The sequence below is a fragment of the Quercus lobata genome, chromosome 3, assembly GCF_001633185.2.
Source record: "Quercus lobata isolate SW786 chromosome 3, ValleyOak3.0 Primary Assembly, whole genome shotgun sequence".
Taxonomy (NCBI): Eukaryota; Viridiplantae; Streptophyta; class Magnoliopsida; order Fagales; family Fagaceae; genus Quercus; species Quercus lobata.
In genome coordinates, this window is record NC_044906.1 from 17,759,573 (window position 1) to 17,786,784 (window position 27,212).

Sequence of the window (27,212 nt, forward strand, 5' to 3'; positions counted from 1 at the left end):
ACGCTCTCACAGTCCTTGCTCTATTTCTGTCAGTGGCTGCCCTTATCATACATCCTTCTTTACAAATTTATCATGAAATCTTGGGAAAAGTTTGCTCCAAAGTTGAAGACAGAGATTTTTGTTTGAGACTTTTAGAGAGTGATCCGCGTACTCATTCAGCAGACTTACCTAAACTCTTACTAATCTCTATTGAGCTAACAAAAAACCGGGCTCAAGCAACTCTGTAGACTTTCATAGAGTTTAGCAAGAATCACACCGATCCTTCTCTAAAGAGATCTCTCCACAGGTGTGTGACAGAATACAAGAATATTCAACGCAAGATTGAAAGGGCTTATCAGTTGTCACAACAAAAGAAGTACAAGAAAATTACTCAATTGGCCAAGGCTTGGGTTCTATCTAACACCTGTACCAGCATTAACTCAATTTTAATCAATAAAATTTCCCCCCCTATGTTCTTAACCTTAGATGCTGCAAACGGTGTAAACAAATATATTACTCAAATGATTAATAGGACATGATTTTGTCTTTGCTAGTTGTTTGATATCACATAGGTGATAAGTGTAATCCATTTCTTAGTAGTGATGGGTAATGGCAATGTGAGTACTAAGAAATAGCAGTGATAAAAACCAGTCTTGTCTGCTTAAATTCATTGCTTTGACATCGCTGAAACATACATTTATTTTTATTTTTTTTTTTTTTCTCGATAGATAGATTGGACAAAAACACATATGACAAACTATAACTAATATGTTGAGGATTCATAACCAACTCCAAAAAATTTGCAACTAAGTTTTTGTTGTTGTTATTTTTGTAGTATAGACATTGGGGAATTGGGGAGGTGGGGTTCGAAATTAAACACCAAATATTGTGTCACTCCAGAGAACTCTCACTTGAACCTCATTAATCATATGTTTTAGATAGAAAACCTTAACATACCAAGTTTAACCTGTTTCAGTAAGGATATATAGTTGCAAATCAACGTTTGAACTGACGAAATGCAAAATCCATCTTCATGAGTGGAAATAACTTTTGGATTTATTTTTCAAATAGTTATATTAAGTGACCGTAATATATTATCTCTCATGTATATAAGATTTCAAAATACTAAGGAGCTGTTACTATTTCTTCTTCTTTTAATCAAACAATATCAATTGCTCTTACACAATGAGTAGCCTTTCCTCTAGTGTCTCAAACTTTAAACCCAAAGACTCATTTTTCCAGAAGGCGGAGAATTCAATAACACACTTACAAGATCCAGTTGCCACATTTGGGGTTTCGTGAGTGAGAAAAATGAATATGATACCAAACCATTCATGATTATGCCAAGTTTCCAACATGTAATGATGCAGTTATCCTTGATATTCTGCAAACTTTTAATATCATTGTATTTATGACAAGAATAAGAAACATTTTAAGTTGACATGATAAGTGCTACAGCCCATCAACAATGCATAGAGTCAATCTAAATTTATAATTAATATAAATACCCTCCTCATATCTTCACATCTAAATCAAACAAGAAGATGTCTTACACTCTTGCTTATTCCCAATCCTTATCAGTGGCCATGTTATTTTGCTGAAAATTCTCTTTGCCAACCTGAAAAATACTGATGCAAACATTTTTATATGAATGAACTTACTATTGACCTGACAACTAGAAATGCAACTGATACACATGCTTATACTCAAGTCACTTCTTCAGAATGTCCAAAGTAAAAAAATTACTTTGTGAGTGTGAAAAATTTTATTGTTTAGTGGTGGAGTCTTTCAAGGAATTAGATCTAAGGGCCAATAACCAATGGGACTACAAGCCAATGCTTGATCTTGAGTCCTCAACTCCTAAAGCAATATCTAGTTGTGAAAGTGGTTTCAACTCTGGACCTCCTTCACCGGTGAACCCATTCTCATTTTAATTGATAGAAGCAAGCCACTCAAGGCCCGCTCAATATATTTCGGGGCATAAGGAGACAACTAGATATAAGCCTTTTTTATATTTAAATATTAACTAGATAATATTTATTTTAATTTTTAATATTATTATTATTAATTAAATATTTATTTTTCTGCATCTTTTGAGATGTAAAATTAATAATTAAGTTTATATGATAAATGAAAAGAGATCTTCTACATTTTACTCTAATCGCATCCGGCCTAGAAACATATCTAATTTTGCTATAAAGATTAGTACACAGGTAACACAACGTGTAAAAGATAGAAACTTAGAAATTTAGCTGACTAAATAAAAAAATTATCTTGTTTTTGTACAATACATGTTGGGTAAGCTAAAAACTAACTAATAAAGAACTCTTCTTTTTCTTTTTCTTTTTCTTTTCTTTTCTTATATACGCATAACGTGTAAAAAGAACTAAAAGCTAGATATATTAGGATAAGCATTGAATAGATAAACATACTGGATAACAATAAATCAGTTGTTTGATATCACATATTTGTTATCCATTTCTCGGTAGTGATGGGTAATGGCAATGTGAGTATTAAGAAATTGCAGTTATAAAACCCAGTCTTATATATCTGCTTTGATTCATTGCTTTGACTTTGTTGAAACATACATTTATTTTTTATTTATTTTTTTATAGATAGATAGGAAAAGAATACATATGGTTGATCTTGACTAATCTATTGAAGATCTATAGTCGATCTCAAAAAATTTGGCACTAAATTTTTGTTGTTGTAGTATATAGATAGTTGAGGATTAGGAGGTGGGGTTCGAATTACAAACATTAAACACTAAATATGGTGTCACTATACCAGAGAAATCGATCTCACTTGAACCTCATGAATCATATGTTTTAGATGGGAAACCTTAACATATATACCAAGTTTAACCTGTTTCAGTTGAAGGATATATGGTTGCAAATCAATGTTTGAACTGACGAAATGCAAAATCTATCTTCATGCATGAGTGGAAATAACTTTTGGATTTATTTTCCAAATAGTTATATTAAGAACACATTAAACTGAGTGACCATAATATCTCTTATGTATATAAGATTTCAAAATACTTAGGAGCTATTACTATTTCTTCATCTTCTTTAATCAAACAATATCAATAGCTATTAGACAATGAGTAGCCTTTCCTCTAGTAGTTCAAACTTTAGGCTGTGTTTGGTTGGAGTGAAAATAGAGAAGATGGAAAACATAGGGAGGAAAATAGGGTGGAAAACAGTATTTTTTACTGTTTGGCAAAAGAGAGAAAATGAGAAGAAAGGAAAACCGGGAGAAAGTTTTCTCTCTCGGGCCCACAATTTTCATCTTCCAAATCGGGAGGAAAATCTGGAGAGGAAAGTGCTGTGAAAGCACTTTTACCCAAATACTCCCAACGTCTACAACAACCCAACGCGGCAAAATAAGAAGGAAGCAGAAAATAACCACCAAACCCAGCACCACCACCAAACATCGAAACTTAGCACAGAAAACTAAAACATACCACAATCAAAACAAAAACACAAAACCCAATCAAAAGATTTGAAACACAAAAATAATCTTTCTCATAAGTCTAATGAAATCTGAACAATAAAATAAAACTAATCAAACCAGAACAAAAAAAAAAAAACATGTAAGCCGATCTGTGTAGAACGCCGATCTCCACTTCTCTGCCGGTGATCTATGTGTGTATGAGAGAGAATTTGTTTGTGTGAGAGAGAGAAAGAAAGAGAGATCTTCTGCTCTGGAGTAGACGAAGAGAAGAAAAGAAAAAAGAAAAAAGAAAAGTGAAGAGAGCACCAGTGGAGTAGAGAAGAAAAGAAAAAAAAAAAAAAAAGTAAAGAGAGCACCAGTGGAGTAGACGAAAAAAAAAAAAGTGGAGAGCACCAGTGGAGTAGACGAAGAGAAGAAAAGAATGAGCAAAGTGAAGAGAGCTTAGACAAGTGCCAGAGAACAAAAGAAAAAAGAAAAGGGAAGATAGAGATAAGGGAAAGGTGTGGAGGAGAAAAAAAGAAACGTGTGGATAAAAAAAAAGGGAAAAAAAAATAAAGAAGAAGAAATTAAAATTGAGAAATGTCATTATAATATTTTCACAATATTTTCATAATAAATTTTAAGTGATGGGTTGTTACTAACTAATACTGATAAAAAAAATATTTAAGTGATGTGTTCAAATTAAAATCAGTAATAACTTACCACATATGATTTATTGTGAAAATATTGTAAAATGTAAAAACGTAGTAATTTTTTTTTTCAACGTGACCTGATCAAGTTGTACATTATTGTAATTTTTACATTATAATAATAAAAATAATAACATAAATTTATATATATAATATGGTAAATTTTATTTTATTTAATGAGTACAAATAAATCTATTTTTTACCTATTATGTAATAAGGGTATAATAGTCAATTTATATAAATTATATTTTCCATCCTTTTCTTTTTCTCTCAAACCAAACAAAAGAGTTTTCCACCCTCTTACTTTTCCACCCCTCCAACCAAACACACAAGAGGGAAAACTAAATATTTTCTATCCTTCCACTTTTCTATCCTCCCATAATTTTCCATCCTCCCACTTTTCCACTCCTCCAACCAAACGGACCCTTAAACCCAATAACTCCTTTTTCAGAAGGCGGAGAATTCAATAACACTCTTAGAAAATCCAGTTGTCACATTTGAGGTTTAGTGAGTGAGAACAAATGTATACGATACCAAACTTATTCGTAGTTATGCCAAGTTGCCAACATTTATTGATGCAGTTATCCTCAATATTCTGCAAACTTTTAATATCAAGTATTGATAACCAGAATAAGAAACATTTTCAGCTAACATGATAAATGCTACAGCCCATCAGCAATTAATGCATAGAGTCACTGTAATTAATATAAGTACCCCCCTCATATCTTCCCATCTAAATCAAACAAGAAGATGGCTTCCATTCTTGTTTATTCCCTACCCTTATTAGTGGCAATGTTATTTTACTGAAAATTCTCTATGCAAATCTGAAAAATACAGAGGAAAACATTTTTTATATGAATGAACTTACTATTGACCTGACAACCATGCAACTGATACACTGGTGTGTGTGTGTGTGTGTATATATATATATATATGAATTTTCATTTTTCATTCTATTATAAGAATCATACACATAGTAGATATGTGAACATAAACGATTAAAAGTTAAAACTAATCAGCACTGAATTATCAGTCCCATAAATGCTAATCTGAACCTCTCTTCACTTCTTCCAACCAAAAGGCAAGATGTCTTCAAATACTTTCTATACTAGTCATCTCCCTTTTCATCTGCCCTACTTTGGGTGGTCCCAAGAACCCAAGAATTAATCAATAAAATACGTAGTCAGGTGGATCGAGGATTATGGATATTGTAACAAAGTTTTAAACCAAAATATGAAGGCCCCAGAAACAGACAGTTTTGGCCTGGCTCAGTCACTTGGGCAAGGTACAAATAATGCAACCTACACGTATCTTTTAGTTAATTAGGAGGCTTCTTTGGCAACACAACTGACCCGGCATTGAAACAGTATCTTACAGAGTGCATAGATGATTGTTACATGGTCATGGCGTCTTTCATTGAGGCATCTAGGTACTTTGATATTACAAACACATATAATGATTAGGTACTTACATTTCCAGCAGCTTAGTCATACAAGTAAAAAGTAATTTTTGTTTTTTGTCTACTTACCTTTTTAAATACATTTTTCAATGGATCTTTTTTTTTCTTTTTCTTTTTTTTTTTCTTATTTAAATATTATTTCTTTTTCCATTTATTTCCCTCTCTTTCCTTTCTCTTTCCTTGTGCCCTCAATTTTTTATTTTCAAATATTTATTTGGAGAAGCTACAGCACTCTCCTCGCAAAGAGAGTGATCGTAGCTTCTCCAGATTTTTGGCCTAAGATAGAGTCTATTGGAGCTTGATTTTGGAAGTTAACCATCTATTTGGGTTTGACAATGTGAAGTGAACCCTTTAAGTGACATGAATATATAAATGGGGGAATAAATTATGAATAGATTATGTTACGAAAATCATTGTTTTCATGAAATTGATATTTGATATGAACTTAAGCCATTGGAAGTTTATTCAGTGGGTGTGAGCAAAGATTTAGATGGATGTATATACTGCAGTAATATTTGAAACTTTAAAAAAATCCAAATTCACTCATTAGACTCATTTCAGGAAAACATTAATGTGAAAAGGTTGAGTTTGACTAACAGAGCAGAGTCAATAACCTAACCGAGAAGCCATGACACATACAGAGTCTACAAGTTTAATATATTTTAACAAGATGATCTCCAGTACAAAGAATTCCTCTCCATTGTTGAATATCTCATTACCTCACTTGCTTAGTGATTTTCAAAAACTAACGTCATAGTGTGACATAAATCAAATATAAAGTATCTTCTACAAATTAAAAGATAAGATTGCTTGAAAATGTACATGCGAAGGTAACGGATCAAAAAAGATCAAATCAGATCCAAGTTCCAGTGCAGATCATCGGCCCAACAAGGCAACACGCTCCTTCTGTACTGTAAGCGAAAGGTTGATATCAAAAAGCTCACACCTAATCGGCATCTCCATCTCATAGAAGGGATTCTTCAAGACATAATCTGTATACAATTCGTAGATGACTTTCAAGAGAGCTTCCATGTGCTGTGTCCCAGGCTCACAGACCACAAAGAACTTTGTCCCTGCCAAAAAAGCAATTAATCTGTAAGTCTAATTTTTCCCGAAAGAACATCGATTACAAGCTCATTATTTAAGATAAACTCATGTTAAATTTCACTTCCAAAGTGTATAGTAGAGTGTAGTAAAACCCAAGAATACTCCTTCACTCATGAGGGAGAATTTCAACTTAATGGTAATATTGCGAAGGTCAAATAGCAGATACAAGGGGCCCATATAGATGCAAGAGAAAAACATACCAAGGGGGGCTAGTTGGACTACTAGGCTCTTGACCCAAAAAAAAAATTACCAACATTGAAACAGATGATTCATCTTTAATTGATTAAATATTATTATTGGTTAATTTTCAAATAATGTGGATACATGTCTGAGGTATAGATTGTTAAAATTGAAAATTTATTTGTTTTATGGAATTTGAATGCTATTGTATCAAAATGTAACCACATTTAAAATTCAATAGTTAGGTGAACCTCACGTCATGCATCTCATAGTTGTTAAAAAACGTAATAAAACAAAAAACGATTCCAGAAAAAGGAACTGACCAGTATCTAACTATTTGTGATAAATTGCATAACTACAAAAAGACAGTGGAGAAGCATCATTTTACATGGGGGTGAAAAGCCCCCCCACCCCCCCCCCCCCCCCTCTAACTTTTGTACATATCGTTTAGGTAGAGAGTTCAAAAACTCCAATGGAAATCAATAACATAAATAATTAGATAGAGAGCAACCCCCAACAGTTATCTTATGTTCAAAAGTGGCTCTTAAGACACCAACATCATAAGAGACATCCCATTAGTGAAAAGGAAACTGATGTCACAAACTGGTTCACTTTTCCAGACCATGGAAGAAGTAAACAAGAGCCAACCTATTGTCATAAACATCTAATATCAACTAGCAATATACATGTTGCTAACTAAAATCTTTCGATTCTAGCATGTCACAGCATAAATTTCTCCATACAACTGTGTTTCACTTCATTAAACCACAAAAGTGGCAATGCTTGACATAACAGCATGACTAAATAAAGTCAAAGAGTACCAGTCTGCATTCCAATGAGGCTTATTAGATATGCAACATCTAGGTGCAAAAAAGCCTCTCTAACTCTTGTATGCACAATTATCAAATATTTTTTCACATCTTCACACTTGCAAGATTATTTGATAAGTTTTGGCCCCAAGGGAATAATACAATCTTAAAACTGCAATGCTTGAGACAAAACTGTATAACAAAAACTGGATGAGGCTCATTAGATTAGCAAGATATGGATTACCAATAACTATGCTTAGCTTCTTATATGCAACAGTCATCAACTATTTTTCCTATGCTCAAGGGTGATCAGTTAACATTGAAACATACCAGTAAGTGATTGGAAGCAATGGAGATCAAATGTATCAGCTTCAAGAAGCTCAATGCCCGAACAACCTGCAACCGGCGATAACTGCTGAGAGATTGCGTGCATCGAGTGCCATAAACTCGCTACCCTCAAGCTATCATTTGTGTCCATTCGTCCAGCAGACCCATAATCCTGATTGTCCAACACAAACACACAGAGATATCATCAAACAAGCTCTATTTCCATTGAAAAAAAAAATCTACTTTTCTCTATGAAAAATAACACTTTTGCAGGAAATCTCCACTATAACCACAGACCCAGAATCCTATTTCATTCAGAGGTCAAAATTTTCTGGGAACGCATGATCCAAAATGTCTAAAAGATAATTCAAAAAGAAAAATTAAACATACCCAATATGCAAATCACTAACACAATGCTTGTTTCCATGGAAAATTGAAACTTTTACGGGGAAAAACATGAAATATACAAAATACCCATCCGTTTTATTTAAGATTCCTACAAGTGAAAAGGTCAAATCTTTCTCAAACCCCAAAATTCCATTTCTCTTGTTTTGCTTTCCCACATTGTCTCAGCCACCAAACATAGCATATAATAATTATACACCCCATTCAAACAGTTTGCTAGCATACCCACTACCAATTTTCTCGAGAAAAATTTATCATAAAAACAAAAAATGAAACTTTCTCAGGAAACAAACAGAGAAGTATATATATAAAATATGTAGATATTTACCTTGTAGAAGATCAAACCACCTGATTTGTTAATGATGTAGAGGCTGTAAATAGCTGCCATTCCAAAGGGCAATTTCGGAATCTGATAAACTTTTGAGATAGATCAAAGATGAGTTAAGAAAGACTGATGATGAAGCATATAAATGGATTAATTCGCAGGGTCTGCCGTTTATTCTTTAAAAAAAATAAAATAAAATAAAATAAAAATAAAAATAAAAAACTTTGTGGGGGTGAGATCCGAAGATCCGATTCGAATGTTGTTGCATAGTTTCAATGATGAATATTGATTATTTTCAAAATGTATATCATGTGTTTAGCCATATCCGGCCTATTAGCTCAGCTGGTTAGAGCGTCGTGCTAATAACGCGAAGGTCGCAGGTTCGAGACCTGCATGGGCCATTAACCTTTTTTTCCGAATTTTAAAACAATTTTTCCACAAATTGCCTCCAACTACTTTTTTCACATTTTTTTTTTCAATTTTAAATCTGCCCTTACAAATTATATTTTATCCAATTTTAAAACTATTTTTCCACAAATTTCTTCCAATTTTTTTCTTTCTTCCAATTTTAAAGCTTTTCTTGCAAATTATATTTTAAAACTATTTTTCCACAAATTGCTTCCAACTTTTTTCTTTCTTCCAATTTTAAAGCTGTCCTTGCAAATTATATTTTAAAACTATTTTTCCACAAATTGCTTCCAACTACTTTTTTTGACATTATTTTAAAACATTTTTTTCAATTTTAAATCTGTCCTTCCAATTTTAAAACTATTTTTCCTCAAATTACTTCCAACTACTTTTTTCACATTTTTTTAGAACATTTTTTTTCAATTTTAAATCTGTCCTTACAAATTATATTTTAAAACTATTTTTCCACAAATTGCTTCCAACTTTTTTCTTTAAAAAATTTTAAGGTGATTAGATCTTCTATACTCAAAGACGGGAAATAGTCCTCTCTCCATTTGAAATGAATCTATTTCTTTATTGACAATAAACAACTTTTAGTGTAACTATTTTTTCACAAATTGCGTCCAAATTTTTTCAAAAAATGTTAAGGAGGTTAGTTCTTCCATACTCAAGGAAATGATCATCTCTCCATTCTCTCCATTTCTTGATTGAGAATACACAACTTTTATTGTATATCACTTTGAACGTAAATTTCTAGTGAAATGGAGAGGATCTTATTCCATTGAGTTCACCATTAGCACTATTTTAATTGTGCACCAACTATTATGAATTAAAATAAATAGAGATAATAAATGATGGGGTGAGAGAGGAGGCGGGAAAAAAAGAAGAGTGTAGGAAGTTTTTTTGACCCAAAGAGTGGAAGAAATTGTGATGATTGAGAAAGAATGTGAGATTTATAAAAATAAAAATAAAAAAAAATAAAAACAAAAGGAAGAGAATGAGTGTAACTTTCTAGTGAAAGGAAGAGGATCCTATTCCGTTCATCATTGGCACTATTTTTATTACATGCCAACTATTGTGAAATAAAATAAATTAAGAAAATAAATGATGGCATGAGAGAGGAGGGGAAAAGGAGAGAGAGAGAGAGAGAGTAGGAAGTTGTTTTGAATGAGAGTGTGGAATTGATGGTGATGATTAAGAAATAATATGAGATTGAAAAAAAAAATTCCCAAAAATTGTTAAGGTGGCTAGTTGTGATTGGGGTGATATCGCTTCCAACTTTTTTCATGAAATGTTAAGGTGATTTGTTCTTCCATATTCAAAGTCGGGAAATGATTATCTTCATTTGAAATGAATGTATTTCTTAATTAAGAACACACAACTTTTATTGTACACCAACTTTAAGTGTATCTTTCTAGTGAAATAGAGAGGATCTTATTACGTTGAGTTCACCATTAGCACTATTTTTATTGTACGCTGTAAAGTTATGATTTCCAACTATGTTTTGTTGGCATTAATTTCGTGTCAAATTTTATTGTATTTTAGTCAATCATTTCCCTATATGATTGTGGGATTTAATGTAAGGGTTGAGTGTGAGATTTTGGTGAAGATTTGTGAAAAACCATAAAGTTCACAACTTGCTCGCGACTGGCTCGCAAATGAACAACCTACAAAAGGCCATGTGAGAAGTACGTGTTGGAAGTTGAAGAGTCAAGTGTCAAAAGACATCTCGTGACTCATCTTGTGACTAGGCCAACTCGTGAGATGCACTGCCAACCTGTTTTAGTGTGCTTTACTTTGGTTTCCTCTTCGATAACACGTCTCAGTGTTATCTAGTGCTTTACATTTATTGTTTCTTGTTTATGTTTATGCACTAGAGTGTAGTTCCGGTTTTTTGCGTTTCATTTACTCTTATTCCACACTTAGTTAAGTAGAGTAAAAGCAATTTACCCATAATTTTAAAATTGGGAGTCTAAACAAGTTATAGTGTTTTGCACTATTGAGCTTTCATACGCCAACTATTATAAAATAATATAAATTAAGATAATAAATTATGGGATGAGAAATGGGGGGGGGGGGGGGTGAGAGGAGAGTATAGGAAGTTGTTTTGACCGAGAGAAGGGAATAGTAGGGATGATTGAGAGAGAATGTGATAAATAAAATAAATAAAATAAAATAAACAAACAAACAAACAAACAAGTAAAAGGAAGAGAATGTGAATGATTAGAGAATGGGTGAGAGTTAAGGGTGTGCATGTGTCAGGTTGAGTTAGATTAAACGATTTTTTCAACCCAACATGATCTTATTGGATTGAGAAATTCCCAATACACCCATTTGTTGTAACAAAAAAAAAAAAAAAAAAAAAAATTGTACACAAGTTTCATTGCGTTGGTAGAATAAACTATTTTATCATGATTACATATTTAATTAATAAATTAAGTGTCAAATTATATATAATTTGTATAAATAATGTATCTAGTATATTAGAATTGTTTATTGAATAATAAACCTAATTTAATCGGAACAGTGATGGGTTGATGTTTTTTAAAAAAAAAAAAAAATAGTGTTTTAATTAGTTTAATCAAGTTTGCCAACCTCATTTCATCACAAAGTTTGTTCTTTAACTTATTCCAAATCTTGTAGCTTAATTTGATCATATATTTTTGGACTCACTTCCACACTTTGGATATGGATCTCATGATCATGCTAATTAACAAATCTATGATTGTAGAATTTTTTTTTTTTTTTTTTTCTTTTACAATTTGATAGTAACAACAAGAGAGCAAAAATTGAACCTTAAAAATGTTTCCATTAATTCCACTGTCTTTGTGTTAAAATACTTAATATTCTAAAAAATAATAATAAAATTGAAATACTCTTCTTTAAAAGCATGTGACTGTCACTGTCACTCTGCCACGCCTCCCAACTCGGTCTCTCTCTCACCGCCGACTCACCTAACTCACCAACTTGACCTCCATAAAAACTCTGCCTCTGCCTCTCTCTCTTTCTGAAGCTCTCTGTTTCTGAAAACATGGGTTTGAAGCAAAGTGAAAAGTCAGAGCCAATGATAGAGATCAACGGTCTGAAATTCACGTACCCGGGAATCGACGGTCATCCTCCGCCGGGTTCCACTCCTTTGATCGAAGATTTCTCTCTCTCTCTTCACTCCGGTGATCGCTGCCTCCTTGTTGGATCCAATGGCGCTGGTTCGTTCTACTGTTTCTTCTTTCATACTCTGTTTTTTCGTTAATACTACTCTTTGTTTGGTTTCCCAGAAAATGGAGGGAAATAAAAATCAAAATTGGAAATTGAGATATTAATTTGTTGATTTTTGGGTTCAATTATAATGGGGTTCGTTCAATTTTTGTTCTTTTTCACATTCAGAGTTTCCTTGAATCTCTGTTTACTTGCCGAGAAAATGGAGGAAAGGAAAATATAAAATTGGAAACAGAGATTTTGATGGTGTTTTTCTTGGGTTAAATTATAATGGGCCTCATTCAATTTGTATTCTTTTTCACCTTCAGAGTTTCCTTGATGCTCTGCTTACTTTAATGCTTTGTTTGGTTGCTGAGAAAATGGTGGGGAAAAAAGAGTCAAAGTGGAACCAGAAACTTTATTGTTTGTTACATACTTATATTGTAATGTTTTTGTTCTATCTATAGTGCCTTTCATCTTCAGAATTGTCTTTGATACTCTAATCTGTTTAATGCTCCATTTGGTTTCCGAGAAAATGAAGAAAAAAAAAAAAAAAAAAAAAAACTTGGAACCAGAGATTTTGGTGTTGCTTTTGTGGTTAAATTGTAATGACTTTTTTCAATTTGTATAAGTTTGTCACCTTAATAATGGTCTTAATTTGGTTTATGAAAAAGTGAAGAAAAATGAAAATAAAAGTTGGAAACAGAGATTTTTTTAATAGTTTCTCTAGTTAATTTGTGATAGTTTTTCTTTATTATGAAATGCGGATAATTGAAACCCACCATTCTAACAAGTTGAACCCATTGCTCTGGTTGAACTTGATTGCTGAGAACTTTCATGAAAAGAACAAATTTAGACCAGAGATCAGTAACAAAATGGAAATGATGGGGACCATTGTTCTGGTGTGCTTGATTCTTAGCTGGGAATTTTCTTGGATTTGCTGTTTGGTTGATCAGAAAATGAAGGAAATTTGCATGATATTAGCTCTCGTTAAATTTTTATTCAGTTAATCTATGATTAGTTTTTTGAGATGGGAGTAAATGGAACCCACAATGTTATGTTTGTTTGTTGAATGATTGTATTGTAACATGGAAAGAATGATTTCATTTAGCATCTGTTTGGTTATTGATAAAGGGAAAAAGAAGAAATAGTGAAGGGGAAAATTTTAGGTACAATCCCTATTTCTCAATTAAAAGCAACCATGCAGTTGCATTAACCAATAATTGAATTTAATTTTTCTTAGATGAATATAATAATGGTTATGTTGCATTGGTCAATACAGTCATGTGATTGAATTTAATTCGAGAACCTATGGTACAATACCTAAGAAATTGTATCTAAGTTTTGCCCATAGTGAAGCTCCAAGTTTTTTTTTAATTGTTTTTTTTTTCCTTTATTTCAATTTCTTAGCAAATCTAACAAACAATTCAGAACAAAAATTCTCATGGTGTGTTAGTGTGCGTATTAATTGATTGTTATTGTAGGGAAAACGACAATTCTGAAGATATTGGGAGGGAAGCACATGGTTGAACCCCATATGGTCCGCATACTTGGAAGATCGGCATTTCATGACACCACATTGACTTCTTCTGGTGATCTCAGCTATCTTGGTGGCGAGGTTCATGCTTTTCTTTGTTCTTTGACTTGAACAATTTTTATGAGTTATACTGAATAAAATATATGCTTTTGTTTCAAGGATCTGATTGTACAACTGAATAAAATATGTGCTTTTTTTCAAGGATGAATAAAATATATGCTTTTTTTTTCAAAGAAAGTTACAACTGATTTGATTGTACATGAGAATTTCAATAAATAAATTTGGCATAAATTTCAACTTTGCTGGCATGTACGCAATTTATAAATCCAGTTGGGATCAAATATGGCCAAATAATCAATATGTTTTGCCATTATCTTTTCCTTGGAAAATTTAAATATATGACATACAAAATTTAACATGAAATGCAAGCAAAAATTCAGACACTGTTATAAAATCACAAAATTTTGCAATTCCTTGAATTACATTTTTCCCAATATTTCCTTAGTTTCTGAATGTTAACCAGATATATTCCTCTTTCTTTTTTCTTTCAAAATTTTGTTTCAGTATAAATCCATTTAATCCCAAATTTTCTCAGCAATTTCACTTTGCAGTTGCTTGAGTATGTTGTAAAACATGTTCTAATAAAATTTGAAGGCTTTGATAGTTGTAATCAGGCTTTTTTTTTTTTTTTTTTTAATTTTTTTTTTGGGGTGGGGGTGGGGGGATTATTTACTTGCAGTGGAAGCGAGAAGTTGCTTTTGCCGGATTTGAGGTTGCAATACAAATGGATGTTTCTGCAGAAAAAATGATATATGGAGTTGCGGGTATTGATCCTCAAAGAAGAGATGAGTTAATTAAGGTAAGAACCAGTGTGTTCTTTTCTTGAGATACAATCTTCATTGATGTGAGCTTGAACTAATTGTCCTGCAAGATGTTGTGTCTTTATTTATATATTGGTAATTACATCCCTATGGGGTTTGAACCTACAACCTAGCCCTCCACATTGCTTTTACAAGGGGATTAGGTTGAGGTGCTATTTGAACTAGAGCTTATTGGCTCATATGTCATGTCTATGTAAATGGATGTTATGAAAAGGAAGTGTTGAGGTCTAACTCAGAAGTAGGGACTAATTGCCCAAATATTCAAAAAGCTATCTTTATACAAGCCTCAAGTTTCACAAGGTTTCGACATTATCACACCCTAATAATAGCTGAGAAGGTGGGACAAGATTCTTTCTCATATTCTACTGATAGAGCAGAAGCAATTTCTGTGTTTTGATTTTAGTCATTAATGTTTCTTATGTCATTGGCTAGGGTGTAAAAGTCATTAGCTTCAGTCAATTCCATTTTTTGGAAGTAACCTAGATGATTAACGTAGAGAGTAATTTTACATTGCATGATTGTCATATGATTCAATATACATAAGTAATTATTGAACATTCCTCTTTCATTTATATGAAGAATTCAACTATAAAAGTATGATTGTGAGGCTTCTTATAATATGCAGAAGAATAATTAAATTTTGAATGGAAATGGAACAGTTTCTCGGGCATTGGTAATTGCATGTAAATCATAGGCATTTGAGATATCAATGTCCTGAAGGATGCGCAAGGTAGCTAATATTAAGAGAAGACAAATGCATAGTCCACAAACCATGTGCAGTTGCACCATTGTTGGGACTGTCATTACGTAAATGGTTTCCTTGGTTATGTAGGTACTGGATATCAATCTATCATGGAGGATGCACAAGGTATCTGACGGTCAGAGAAGACGAGTGCAAATCTGTATGGGTCTTCTCAAGCCATTCAAGGTATTTCCATCTTTAAGCACTCACCATCTCACCAAGTGTAAATTCTTCAGTATCATGTATCTTAAGCTTTTTCCTTTTTCTTTCTTTCCTTCTTTCCTTTTCTTTCCTTTTTTTCCCCCATTCTCATATTCCAAAATGTAATATAGTTTGGCTCCATTGTTTCCTAGGTCCTTCTTCTTGATGAGATAACAGTTGACCTTGATGTTCTAGCAAGGGCTGACCTTCTGAAGTTTCTAAGAAAGGAGTGTGAAGAGCGAGGTGCCACAATCATCTATGCAACACATATATTTGATGGCCTAGAGAACTGGCCATCTCATATAGTATGTCTTGGTTTATTTTTCCGAACTTCTTGTCTAAACTCTTACCCATGAAAAGAAATTTTTTTCTAAAATTTGGATGAGTTTCTACGTCTCCTCAAGGATAAAACTGTTGTATTTTTCAGGTTTATGTGGCTCATGGGAAGTTGCAATTAGCAATGCCTATGGATAAAGTCAAGGAAATCAGCAAACTGTCACTAATGGTAATTTTTTTATTTTAACCTTCACATTACTTGTAGATATCCAATATGAATTTCTTTCAAATATTAAATTATGAGAGAGAGAGAGCGAGAGTAGTGCTTTTCCTGAGCCCTTGTTTCTGTTTTTGCTTCTGGAATTGTATTTGCAGAGAACAGTTGAAAGTTGGCTGAGGAAAGAACGAGATGAGGAGAGGGAGAGAAGGAAACAGAGAAAAGCATGTGGACTTCCAGAATTTGAGAAACAAATTGAAGGAAGTCGTGTGACTGGTGATCCAGCCCGTGTTGCCACTCGAGCGCTTAACAATGGTTGGGCAGCAGGCCGGTTGCATTCCACCATTGCTGGAGAAGAGAACTTTGTTTTAAGCTCAAATAGAGTTCTGAGATAGATGAATTCAAGTTATTCAACACAAAGGAAAGGCCCCAAGCTTTGCGCCTTGATCATACAACAATTAGTTGGGATAATCTGCGGCAGGTCCTTGTGAATTGGGATGACCGCAGAATATGTTGCCACTAGTACATGACATTCAGATTATCATTTACAGTTGTGTAATAATTTCTTGTGTTACTTTTGTGGAAGCATGCTATGGAAATGGCTTGCTTCCTTTTAAAAAAATAAAAATTGTGGGTATATTATTCGATTCTGTCAACAGTCAACACTAAATTATGCTCAAGATCCACCATATGGAAGTTCCTCAAAAAAAAAAGGATCCACCATATGCAAGATAGATACTTATTAGGTGATCAATCCTCTAAATAATAAATATCATTCTGATCCAGTGGTGTCAATCCATTCAATTTAGATAAAAATGTTCATAAACTTAAAACAGTATATATGATAACTGTCTCAGATAAGTTAAACAGTGTGAGCCATCAATGGTATCGATATCACATTTTCAACAATGCGAGTCATCAATTTCATATGGTCACATGTTCGTTCCTTAGATATTTGTCAAATTTATGTAGTAACTACAAGCTACAATGAAGAGGAATGAAACTCTAGTCATAAGAGACTAAAGTGATGCAATTTATCCTATCTGAGCTCTAAATGGATGATCACCCTCGGCACCATTTTCTTTAAGCTTGCATAGTGTTTCACAAGGACATAATGATCCACCTCTTCAACAAAAACTCTGCTCAACAGTGCATTATCAAGGAGAAGGCCAACCAACAGCTAATGCATCTGGGGTAATGCATTAGATATGATACATCTGAGAACCATTGAGAGGCTAAGTCCTAAAAGCAAGTGCAAGTATTAACACGATGTTGGTGCCATATAAAGCATACTCTCACCACATTTGGCAAATACTTCTTGTTATCTGAAATTGCATGAAGGTCTCTAACCATTTGAGATATAACCAACTACAGATTAGTCTATTAAGGCTAGCTCGCCAATATCTTGAGCATTCATCAAAATCTTGATAGGTTTAGTACAAGAATGATTGAGTGGAAGAGAAAGAGTAGCTTGCACAAAGCTTAAAAATTATTGTCTTTATTGAACTAACATGGAAAGCTTTTTATTTATGCATAGAAAGATGATCCAAAATGGGAAAAAAAAAAAAAAAAAAAAAAAAAAAAAGAGAGAGAAATTAGATCAACTGCACCAAGCACTAAAAAAATGATCTATCACTATTACCATTCCAGCCAAAATTATTGGCTACTTAGAAAAGATAGACACCAATGTATCTTCCAGTACTCAATAGCATTCAACACATAATCATGAAAGGAATTAAGGGAAGAGACAAGATATTTCAACCATATCCATTGAAAGTGAGCCAAATAAGGGGATCTTATAAACTGTGAATCATGAGTTATTTAGAATCTAAAAGGCCAAATGTCAATTTCTATCATATAGTGACAACGATCTAAACAAGCAGATACACTCTCAGGATAGTATCAATGGAAAAGGCATAATAACCAAATAACAGTAGCATCCCCTTTGACAGAGAGTGCATCCCAAAAAGTTACAGAAGATTTACTGATCTCCTAAGCCTGCAAGAACCAAGAATTAGAGACAATATTTAATAACAAGCCCATAATTGTATAGAAGCTTATCAGGTTAGACATCGAACAAAGCTTAACCTAGTTAGCAATCTTGTTGGAAAGCCAATCTAGCCCTCGAACAGCCTTTCCTTGGCATGTGTGCTCTTGATATAACTAAAATAAAACCTACAAAAATGGCCCCAGTTAGTGGATACCGAATTAACCATTCATAGGGTAAAACATGTGATGCTTAGATACTTGTTTGAAATAATTGCCACAAACTGAAAATGTCTTTTCCTTAAATAGCCTAGTAAAAACTGAATCAGTAAGTAGCTAGTAGATGTAGCCTACAATTTTTCTTTTTATAAGAAAATTTGCTGATTTCACTAGACAGGGGCAGAACCCAAATTAAGTACATCAAACTCGACTTGAGAGGCAATAATAGGTGGAGTATCCTCCACCCAATTTGTACAGTCGGAAATTACATCAGCAAATCTAGCTAAGAGGTGAGCAGCAGAATTACAATTCCTGCTAGTGATCATTGCTGTCCAGCTACGAAATTTTGATATCTTAGTCTTTGTGCCAGTGATAACCGGTCGAACTGAGGCAGGGTGAGTTCCAGCTATAGCATGAATCACCACCTGAGTGTCGCTTTCCAGGATGATTTCATGCAATCCCAAGACCCAGGTGAAGATGGCCATGCAATCCAATGCTTTTGCTTCTATCTCCATAGCACCAAGTGGGTAAGTAATTCTTTTAGAAAGGGCTCCCATGATCTGCCCTTTATCATTGTGAATCACCACACCAATGCCACAACGGCCCTTGTCCAGTCGTCCTAATACAGCTCCATCGGTGTTGACTTTGAAGATATTCGGTAGAGGAAGGCTCCAGGAGGTGGGATGACGTACTGGCCAAGGGGAGGAGGGGGCCCAAGCAAGGCAATATTCCTCCATGTGTCGAGAAGCTTCAGTGACAATAGTTGCTGCCTGTTTTCCAGGATCTCCACGGTGGACTGCATTTCTGTTAATTAAGAGGCTCCAAGCTGTGACAGCCAATACTTCAATGTCCATTGCACTAAGTTTTTCCAATCCAGAAGCAACTTTCAAATTTGCTAGTATACTACAACAATCTCTCTTCTTCTTTTTTAATAATATTTACAGTCAAGAGTACAACAACAGTAAACGAAAAGCAAAAAATAACAGTGGTAGTACACAAAAAGCAAAAATTTGCTAGTATACTACAACAATCTCTCTTCTTTACCATACGTTGAGACGGGCTGGGTTCATTATGAGAGAATTGGTCCTCGGCCCGGCCTAAGGGGCCCTTTTTTGGGGCCCTTGGTGTGTTGGGGGTCTCCGCCCCTCCCCCCCTCCCCCTCCCCCTCCCTATCTCTCTTTACTCTTTTTTTATAGTAGTTTTCTTCCTTCCGAATGGGATTCCTAGGGTAGATACTTATCTCATCAACCCTTTCTTCCAGTTGTAGGGAGTGGTTGTAAGGACAGAGAAGTATGGTTGTGTCAGGCACCAGGCACTAAGTGCAATAATGGCAGTCTTTCCCTTAAACACTTCCGTTTTCTCCGTTGTCTTTTTCTGCTTTAGTACTTTTCCTGCTCCATGGGACAATATGGAGCGTCACTACCAGTGACAGATTGCCTCCTTTATCCTCGGCTACATCCATGCTGAGGAGGATTCTTTCCATGGTTGAGGAGGGGCTTTTCCTCCCCATCACCGAGGAGGGATTTTTCCTTGGACTGGACCTTTGGCCCAATGTAGACATCGACATAGGCCTACTGGTCTTTTACCCCCCACATCTATCTATATGTGAATTTATTTGGATTTTTTCAAATTACTTTATTGAATATATATATACACATACAACAGGCTTCTGAAGCTCCCACTGCCTGTGAAATACAATACACAAGTACTCCCACACTACTAGCCTTCCTTTGTTGATGACTTGATATGAGAGTTTTCCAAAATGATCTAAATGGAGATTCATCCTTAAAAAATAAAATAGAACACTTTTATTAATTAAAATTGTCATACAAATTGGATTTAATAAACGTAGCAATAACATATACATTAACAAGAAAATATTATTGTACTCATAAACATATTTTTCTTTCTACAAATACAAACTTTAGAAAACAATAATAATAATTATATCTTTCAGTGACTTTATCAAGCTTTTTACAAACATGATCCTCTTCAAACTCAAACACACATAACTACAAATTCGCCGACTACGCACAGATTAGCCAACACATAGATCCTCTATTTCAACCATTGTTTGCCGATCAACCATAGATCCATCAATCAACCATATATATATATATATATATATATATATATGGAGCATGGGGAAGCAACATTGCAAATGCAAGTAATTAAATCAATGCCTAGGGACAAATGAAATAATTGTACTTTAGTTTTGCAATCCATATATTCCAATAGCTACTGCAATGCATATTGACTTTGTTGAAGATTTTAGAGTGATTCATCTAATGGGATGATGAAGTGACCAAGTTTATTGAATATTGAGGAGAATGAATAAGCACTGTCTTTCCAATTTCGCAAAAATCCTTTCAAACGTAGCAGTACAACATCCATTGGAGATTTGATGAGGTTACCAGAGTGATGTATTCTGATATACTAGTAACTTTGTATTTATAATTGGATTGGGGGGGGGGGGGGGGGGGGGGGGTGATAAGTACTGTAATCTAGATAAGTGATAAAAGGGTTGTATTAAGCATGTGTTGTAACTATAAAGCAGTGAATTAGTATATCGGGATTGTAAAATTATTGAAAAAGGTATTGAAGAATTAACCGAAGACTACAGTTATTATCTTTTCCATTCCTAATCTTCTTCACCCTTCTTAGTAGGCTTGGTTACCCTCAAAGTTAACCAAAAATCTATCATTACCTGCTTAATTAGTAGGAGAATTTTATCAAAGACGTTCCATGAAGATCACATTTTTAGTGACATACTTGAGATGTTCATCATGGCAATATTTCCCATATATAATTAGATTTTGAAATGTGCACTTTGTTCGATCTCAATTATCAAAGTTGGGATATCAATTACCCCATTTCTAAATTGTATATTAAGTATTTTTCTTGCCAATATTTTTCGTAAATTCAAATTTGGCCCTATGAAACAACATAGCACAAGGCATTGACTCCTAATTCTTTGCATTATGTACCATTCCTCATAATAAAGGGCACGTGTTCATATATAGAACAAACCAAGCAAATGCTCAACATCATGAAATGAATACCCAATTTATAAACATAAACATAAAGAAGAAAAATATTATTATACTCATAAACATACTTTTCTTTTTACAAATTAAACATTAGGGGGGAAAAAAAAAAAATATATATATATATATATATATATTTATATAATTAGGGAAAAATGTCCATACATCTCCTGAACTTTGAACTAGTGCCCAAGAGCCCAAGACATCTCCTAAACTTTTTTATTAACCAATTTTCTTCTTAAACTGTACACATTTGCTAAATTAATACTCTAGTTAGTTTCACATTAAAACTAATAGAATACACTAGTATCTCACGAAATATCCAAGTGCTAACTAGTGTGTAGCCTATGCATATACACGGATACAATTAAAAACAATTACAACTGTACAGTTCAAATTATACATATTTTTTCAAAAGATGTTCAAATGATACGTAGTATTAACTTACACTTTTTTTAAACCATACATTTCTAAAATATGTAATGATTTCTCATTATAAATATATAAATACACACACACACACACACACATACTTTATAATTTAATTGGTTTTAGACTCTTCAGTTTTTACTTGCCACAAAAATTAAAAACTTTACACATGACAAAAAATTAGGTTTCAATTATAATCCAATTTAGAATATAATTTGATTTGGACTCTTCGATTTTTACACTTTTTTTTTTTTTTAAGAGAGTTTCAACTTCTAGCGTCTGCTCCTAATGATAACTCTTTATCATTAGACCAAGACACTAATTAGTTTTTGATGTAGGCAGGAATTAAATCTCAAATCTCTTATTTAACTATTAAAAATTTTACTAGTTGAGCTGACTGGAACTGTGATACCCCAATATGACTGATTATGTGATATGTGTGAATGTGTGATGAGTCCTATATCAGGTATTCACTAAGTAGATCTGGGCTTTATTAGTAACTACAAGGAGTTTCAATTGTAACTAGTTCTTTTGAAGTATAGTGCAGATATGGCTAGCGCTTTTCCTTTGGGTCGTTACATATGATATCAGAGCCGGCCCGGTAATCCCATGTGAGCTTAGAAACACTACCCCACAAAGTGGGCCCTAACGAGAACGTTAGGAATTTAAGTGGAGGAGATTGTGATACCTCAATTTGATTGATTATGTGATGTGTGTGGGTGTGTGATGAGTCTCACATCAGGTATTTACTGGATAGATCTGGGCTTTATTAACAATTACAAGGAATTTCAATTGTGACTAGTCCTTTTGAGGTATAGCGTAGATGTGGCTAGTGCTTTTCCTTAGGTCATTACAGGAACCCACTTCGATTTTTACACTTAATAATTCACTTGGTACAAAATTAAAAATTAAATAAGACACGTGGTGCGAAATTGAGAATCTAATTAAAATCTAATTGGATTTTTCTAAGCTTTGGCTATATAATTCCGCTTGAAATGGACGTATAACCACAAAAAATGCTAGATTTTAGTACAAAAATATTTAGTATTAATTTTACTACTACAACAAAAGTCTTAGTCCCAATTTGTTATTCAAGACAATATAGATCACAATATTGTAGCCCAAGCTTTTGTCTTCCATCTCCTGAAATAATGTCATTGCTTCACCAATATGTTAGTTCTTGCAAAAGCCATCTAACAAGATGGCATAGGTTTGTGGATTTGTAAGTCAAAACATTAGGAATTATTCTTTTATTTGAAATTTCATGAAAGAGCCCCACTGCCTCATCAATTTTTATTTTTTTATTTTTACAATATCTATTGATCGACATGTTATAGCTAAACACATTAATCAAACAAACCTCTCTCAAGTCTCAACCATTGTATTAAATGTTTAATAGCATCATCCATTTTATTTTGCAAACAGTAACCATCAATCAAAGAGCTATAAGTGACTATGTCAAGCTCAATATATCTTTGAATGATCACATCAAAAACTTCTTTTGCCTCTCTCAAGTCTCAACATCCCTTCTTTGCATAGGCCCTGAATGATCTTCCTTTGTGTCATCTCATTTGGCATGATCTTCATTGCATAGGCCTTGAATTAAACAGTTGTAAGTGACAAGGTTTGGTTGAATGCCTTTACTCATCATTTGAGATAAAAAGGTTCAAAACCTCATTTACCAATTTGTCCTTACATAAACGATCTATTATAGTCTAGATTAAATATAAAAACAAGAAGAGAGTTAGGGTTTGTTTGGATGGAGGGGAGAAGGAGGGGGAGTAGAGTAGAGTTGGCTGAAAATAGGCTAATTTTGGGCTAAATTTACTCTACTCTACTCTACTCTACTCTCCCTCCTTCTCCCTCAATCCAAACAGACCATTAGTTGATTCAGCAGAAGCCTTAAGTACCCATTTCCTGAAGAAGAAAGCAAATCTGACAGTAGTACCATTTCAGATCGAATTTAGATTTGCTGGGGCTCCGGAACTTCAAAGGAAAGGAGAAGAAGTCATGGCCCCTTGAGTAAATGAGCTCCTCTGTGAGTGTGACTGTCACACAAGCTGGTTTGTTTCTTTTTTTAATTTATTTCTTCTACAAATTAAACATACTTATTTATCAAGGTTTTTTTTTTTTTCTCTAATAAATGAACTAAAAATAAAATCATTATGTTTTCTCAAAATAAAAATTATTATGAAAATTAGTACTTTTTCTTCTTTTATTTTATTTTTTTACTTTTTTAATATTTTTTGTTGTGACAATGAACAGAAAATGAGCTGAGTCTACTAACTTATAAGAAAGCCTCCTTCAAAAAATAAAATAAAATAATTAAGGGGAAAAAAAACCTTATAAGAAAGCCAAGAGCCTTGTAATTAAACTAACAACTCTTAATTTTTCAAATGGAGACATTTAAAATTTAAATCTTCTCTCCTCCATTGTAACTAATGAATTATCAAATTAAATAAAGACTGATAAAAAAACACTCAAAAATTTTAATTATGTTAAAAAGCTAATGAAATGATATATTGGAATAGGATGATATAGATATTTATTTTCTATCTCAAATTTCAAGTTCTCAACCCTTCTTTCTTCAGTTTTAAATACTTTCCACATAGCCTTGGTTAATGTAATGTTATGAAATCTTATCACTTTAAGCGTAAAAAAAAAAAAAAAAAAAAAAAAAAAAAAAAAAAACAAAAAACAAAAATTATTGGACCATGAAAACTTTAAAATACCCCTTTTTTCTATAAAGGAATAGGTTAATTAATTTTTCTATCGCTCATGATATATATATATATATATATATATACTGGGGCACTTATTTCAAATATATATCCCATTTTTACATAGCAAGTTTATGAAAATCCATGAGAAGCGGCCATGACATATTAAGAAAAACATATAGTTTAAGAATGTAAAGTATTAGGGCCCTCGCATTAGAGTAACTATTTAGGTTATTTAGCCTTAAAAAAACACATTACAATAGCCAGCCAGTTTTCTACAAGCTATTGTTTTTCATTTAGATTTTTGCAAATTGCATTATGTTAAAAGTGTATTGAAATATGTTTATATTTTGAAAAGGTGAGAAAAATAAATAAATTTTAAAAAGCTGAGAGTTAAAATTTTGTCGAATAAGCTGGATGCAAACAGGCACTAGTCAAGCCTAGCAAGGCATTATAATTCAAGTGACAAAAAAATAAAAAATAAAAATAAAAAATGATAATTTCTTTGCCGGTTTTCATTGGTCCTTGATAATGAATTAAAGTTTTTGCACAACCAAAATTTACCCTCTTTTATGTATTTCTGAGTTTCGATATTTGTTCAGCTTGGTTTACTTCAAATTTGTTGCAATTTATTTTGTGATATATATGTTGAATGTTTGTAAAATTTTGGGTGATTGATGATGGAGTTATGTGTGCCTGTCCCCAATGAACCACTCTTCAAATGATGAAATTTAACTTAAATTTCAGTTAGATTGGCTCACATGATAAACAAGTTATTGGAATTTTGTTCAATTTATCAAAATTTAAATATTGGGAAGGCTATTTTTTTCCCCTGTTTGAATTAAAGGCCATTTTCCTTTTAGTATAGTATCACCTAAAATATGTATTTAGTATTTTATCGGAGAGAACAGAATGGGCCAATTAATATATTTTATTTTTCCTCAACAACAAAAAAAAGTGTTTTATTGGAGAGATGAAGGAATCATTAAATTTACTATCATAAATAGAACAAAGTGAAAGTATATTTAGGTTGTAAGGTCATTTGTACTATTTTTGCCTGTGGTACTAATCCAATTCTTGCCTGAACTTGCATAGAAAATTAGGAACAAAAATAAAATTTTCTTAAATGTGTTCCAGTAATTGCAACACCTCCTGTGGTGTTTGAGTACTGGGCCAATATATGGGTGTCACTACAAAAAACTAGGGCTCTCCCGGCATTTTCAAACTGTCGGGATAGCCCCAAAATGGGCTGCTATAAGTCTTCCTAAAAAATGCTATTGTAGAACAAGTTTTTTTGTAGTGTGTTAATCTATTTTTTGGTTGGAAATTTTTTGGTGTAATCAGGTTTATTGTTTTGTAACTTCACTTGACTTGTAATTGAGAGAGAGAGAGGTTGTATCAATAGGAATTCTCCCCGTTCATGCATACAAGAGTTTTATATCATCTCAGCTGTGCATGTGTACCAAAGTTTCAACATATCATCGTGTATCATGTTGTACCAACCAATGTCTTATATGTATACCTGTGCTTCCTTCTTGGTGATTTTAGCCATGAGTATTTCACATTTAGTCCTATTAAATAGGATTATCCACCCCATTAACCTTCTTTAAGGGGAATATTTCTAGGGAATTTTGCTGAAAAGCCTTTTAAGTTATAAAGTATGCAAGCAAAGATTGTCAACTTTAAAGTTTAAGCCAATCATTTATTAGAGAAATTCTAAAAAAAAATTATTAGAGAAACCATACCGACATTAATAAACTAGTTTGGAAAGAACTGAGGAAAGAAATTGTATGGGTTATGAGTGCTTACGGCCTCATATGCACTGACTTTATCATGAGCTTCATTTTGAACAATACACACACATATATTTGTGTGTATATATTTCGAATTATATTTATAAACAAATTATACATAGATGTAAATTGGTGTGTGTACTGTATACGACTGACTGCATTTTGTTTAGTCTATTTAACTTTTCCCTGTTTCCTAATCCAGAAGCAACTCTTTTTTTTATTTAATAAGAAAATTTGATGATTTCATTAGACAGGTGCAGAACCCAAATTTAGTACATCAAACTCGATTTGAGAGGCAACAGTAGGTAGAGTATCCTCCACCCAATTCGTACAGTCGGAAATTACATCAGCAAATCCAGCTAAGAGGTGAGCAGCAGAATTACAATTCCTGATAGACTCAGTGCCAGTGATAACCGGTTGAACCGAGGCAAAATGGGTTCCAGCCATAGCATGAATCCAATGCTTTCCAGGACGATTTTGTGCAATCCAAAAACCCAGGCGAAGATGGCCACGCAATCCAACGCTTTTGCTTCTATCTCCATAGCATCAAGTGGGTAAGGAATCACCACACCAATCCCACAACGTCCCTTGTCCAGTTGTCCTAATACAGCTCCATCGGTGTTGACTTTGAAGATATTCGGTGGAGGAAGGCTCCAGGAGGTGGGATGATGTACTGGCCAAGGGGGGGAGGGGGCCTGAGCAAGGCAATATTCCTCCATGTGTCGAGAAGCTTCAGTGACAGTAGTTGCTGCCTGCTTTCCAGGATCTTCATGGTGGACTGCATTTCTGTTATTCCAGAGGCTCCAAGCTGTAACAGCCAATACT

At 33.4% G+C, this 27,212-nt stretch overlaps 2 protein-coding genes and 1 non-coding gene across 3 annotated transcripts; 2 read left to right on the plus strand and 1 right to left on the minus strand.

The window, feature by feature from the left end:
• Positions 1–6,219: 6,219 nt before the first annotated feature.
• Positions 6,220–9,002, minus strand: LOC115979435 (trafficking protein particle complex subunit 4-like). Its single transcript, XM_031101479.1, has 3 exons — positions 8,740–9,002; positions 8,010–8,178; positions 6,220–6,656 (listed from the first exon to the last, which is right to left on the minus strand). The coding sequence occupies exons 1-3, from the start codon at positions 8,797–8,799 to the stop codon at positions 6,460–6,462; spliced, it is 426 nt and encodes a 141-aa protein (XP_030957339.1). The 5' UTR covers positions 8,800–9,002; the 3' UTR covers positions 6,220–6,459.
• Positions 9,003–9,063: 61 nt separating this feature from the next.
• On the plus strand, positions 9,064–9,137 carry TRNAI-AAU. Its single transcript has one exon. It is a non-coding gene; the product is annotated as a tRNA-Ile (tRNA).
• Positions 9,138–12,041: 2,904 nt separating this feature from the next.
• LOC115982085 (ABC transporter I family member 20) lies at positions 12,042–16,863 on the plus strand. Its single transcript, XM_031104592.1, has 7 exons — positions 12,042–12,350; positions 13,824–13,957; positions 14,616–14,735; positions 15,590–15,685; positions 15,853–16,005; positions 16,128–16,205; positions 16,352–16,863. The coding sequence occupies exons 1-7, from the start codon at positions 12,176–12,178 to the stop codon at positions 16,586–16,588; spliced, it is 993 nt and encodes a 330-aa protein (XP_030960452.1). The 5' UTR covers positions 12,042–12,175; the 3' UTR covers positions 16,589–16,863.
• Positions 16,864–27,212: the final 10,349 nt, after the last annotated feature.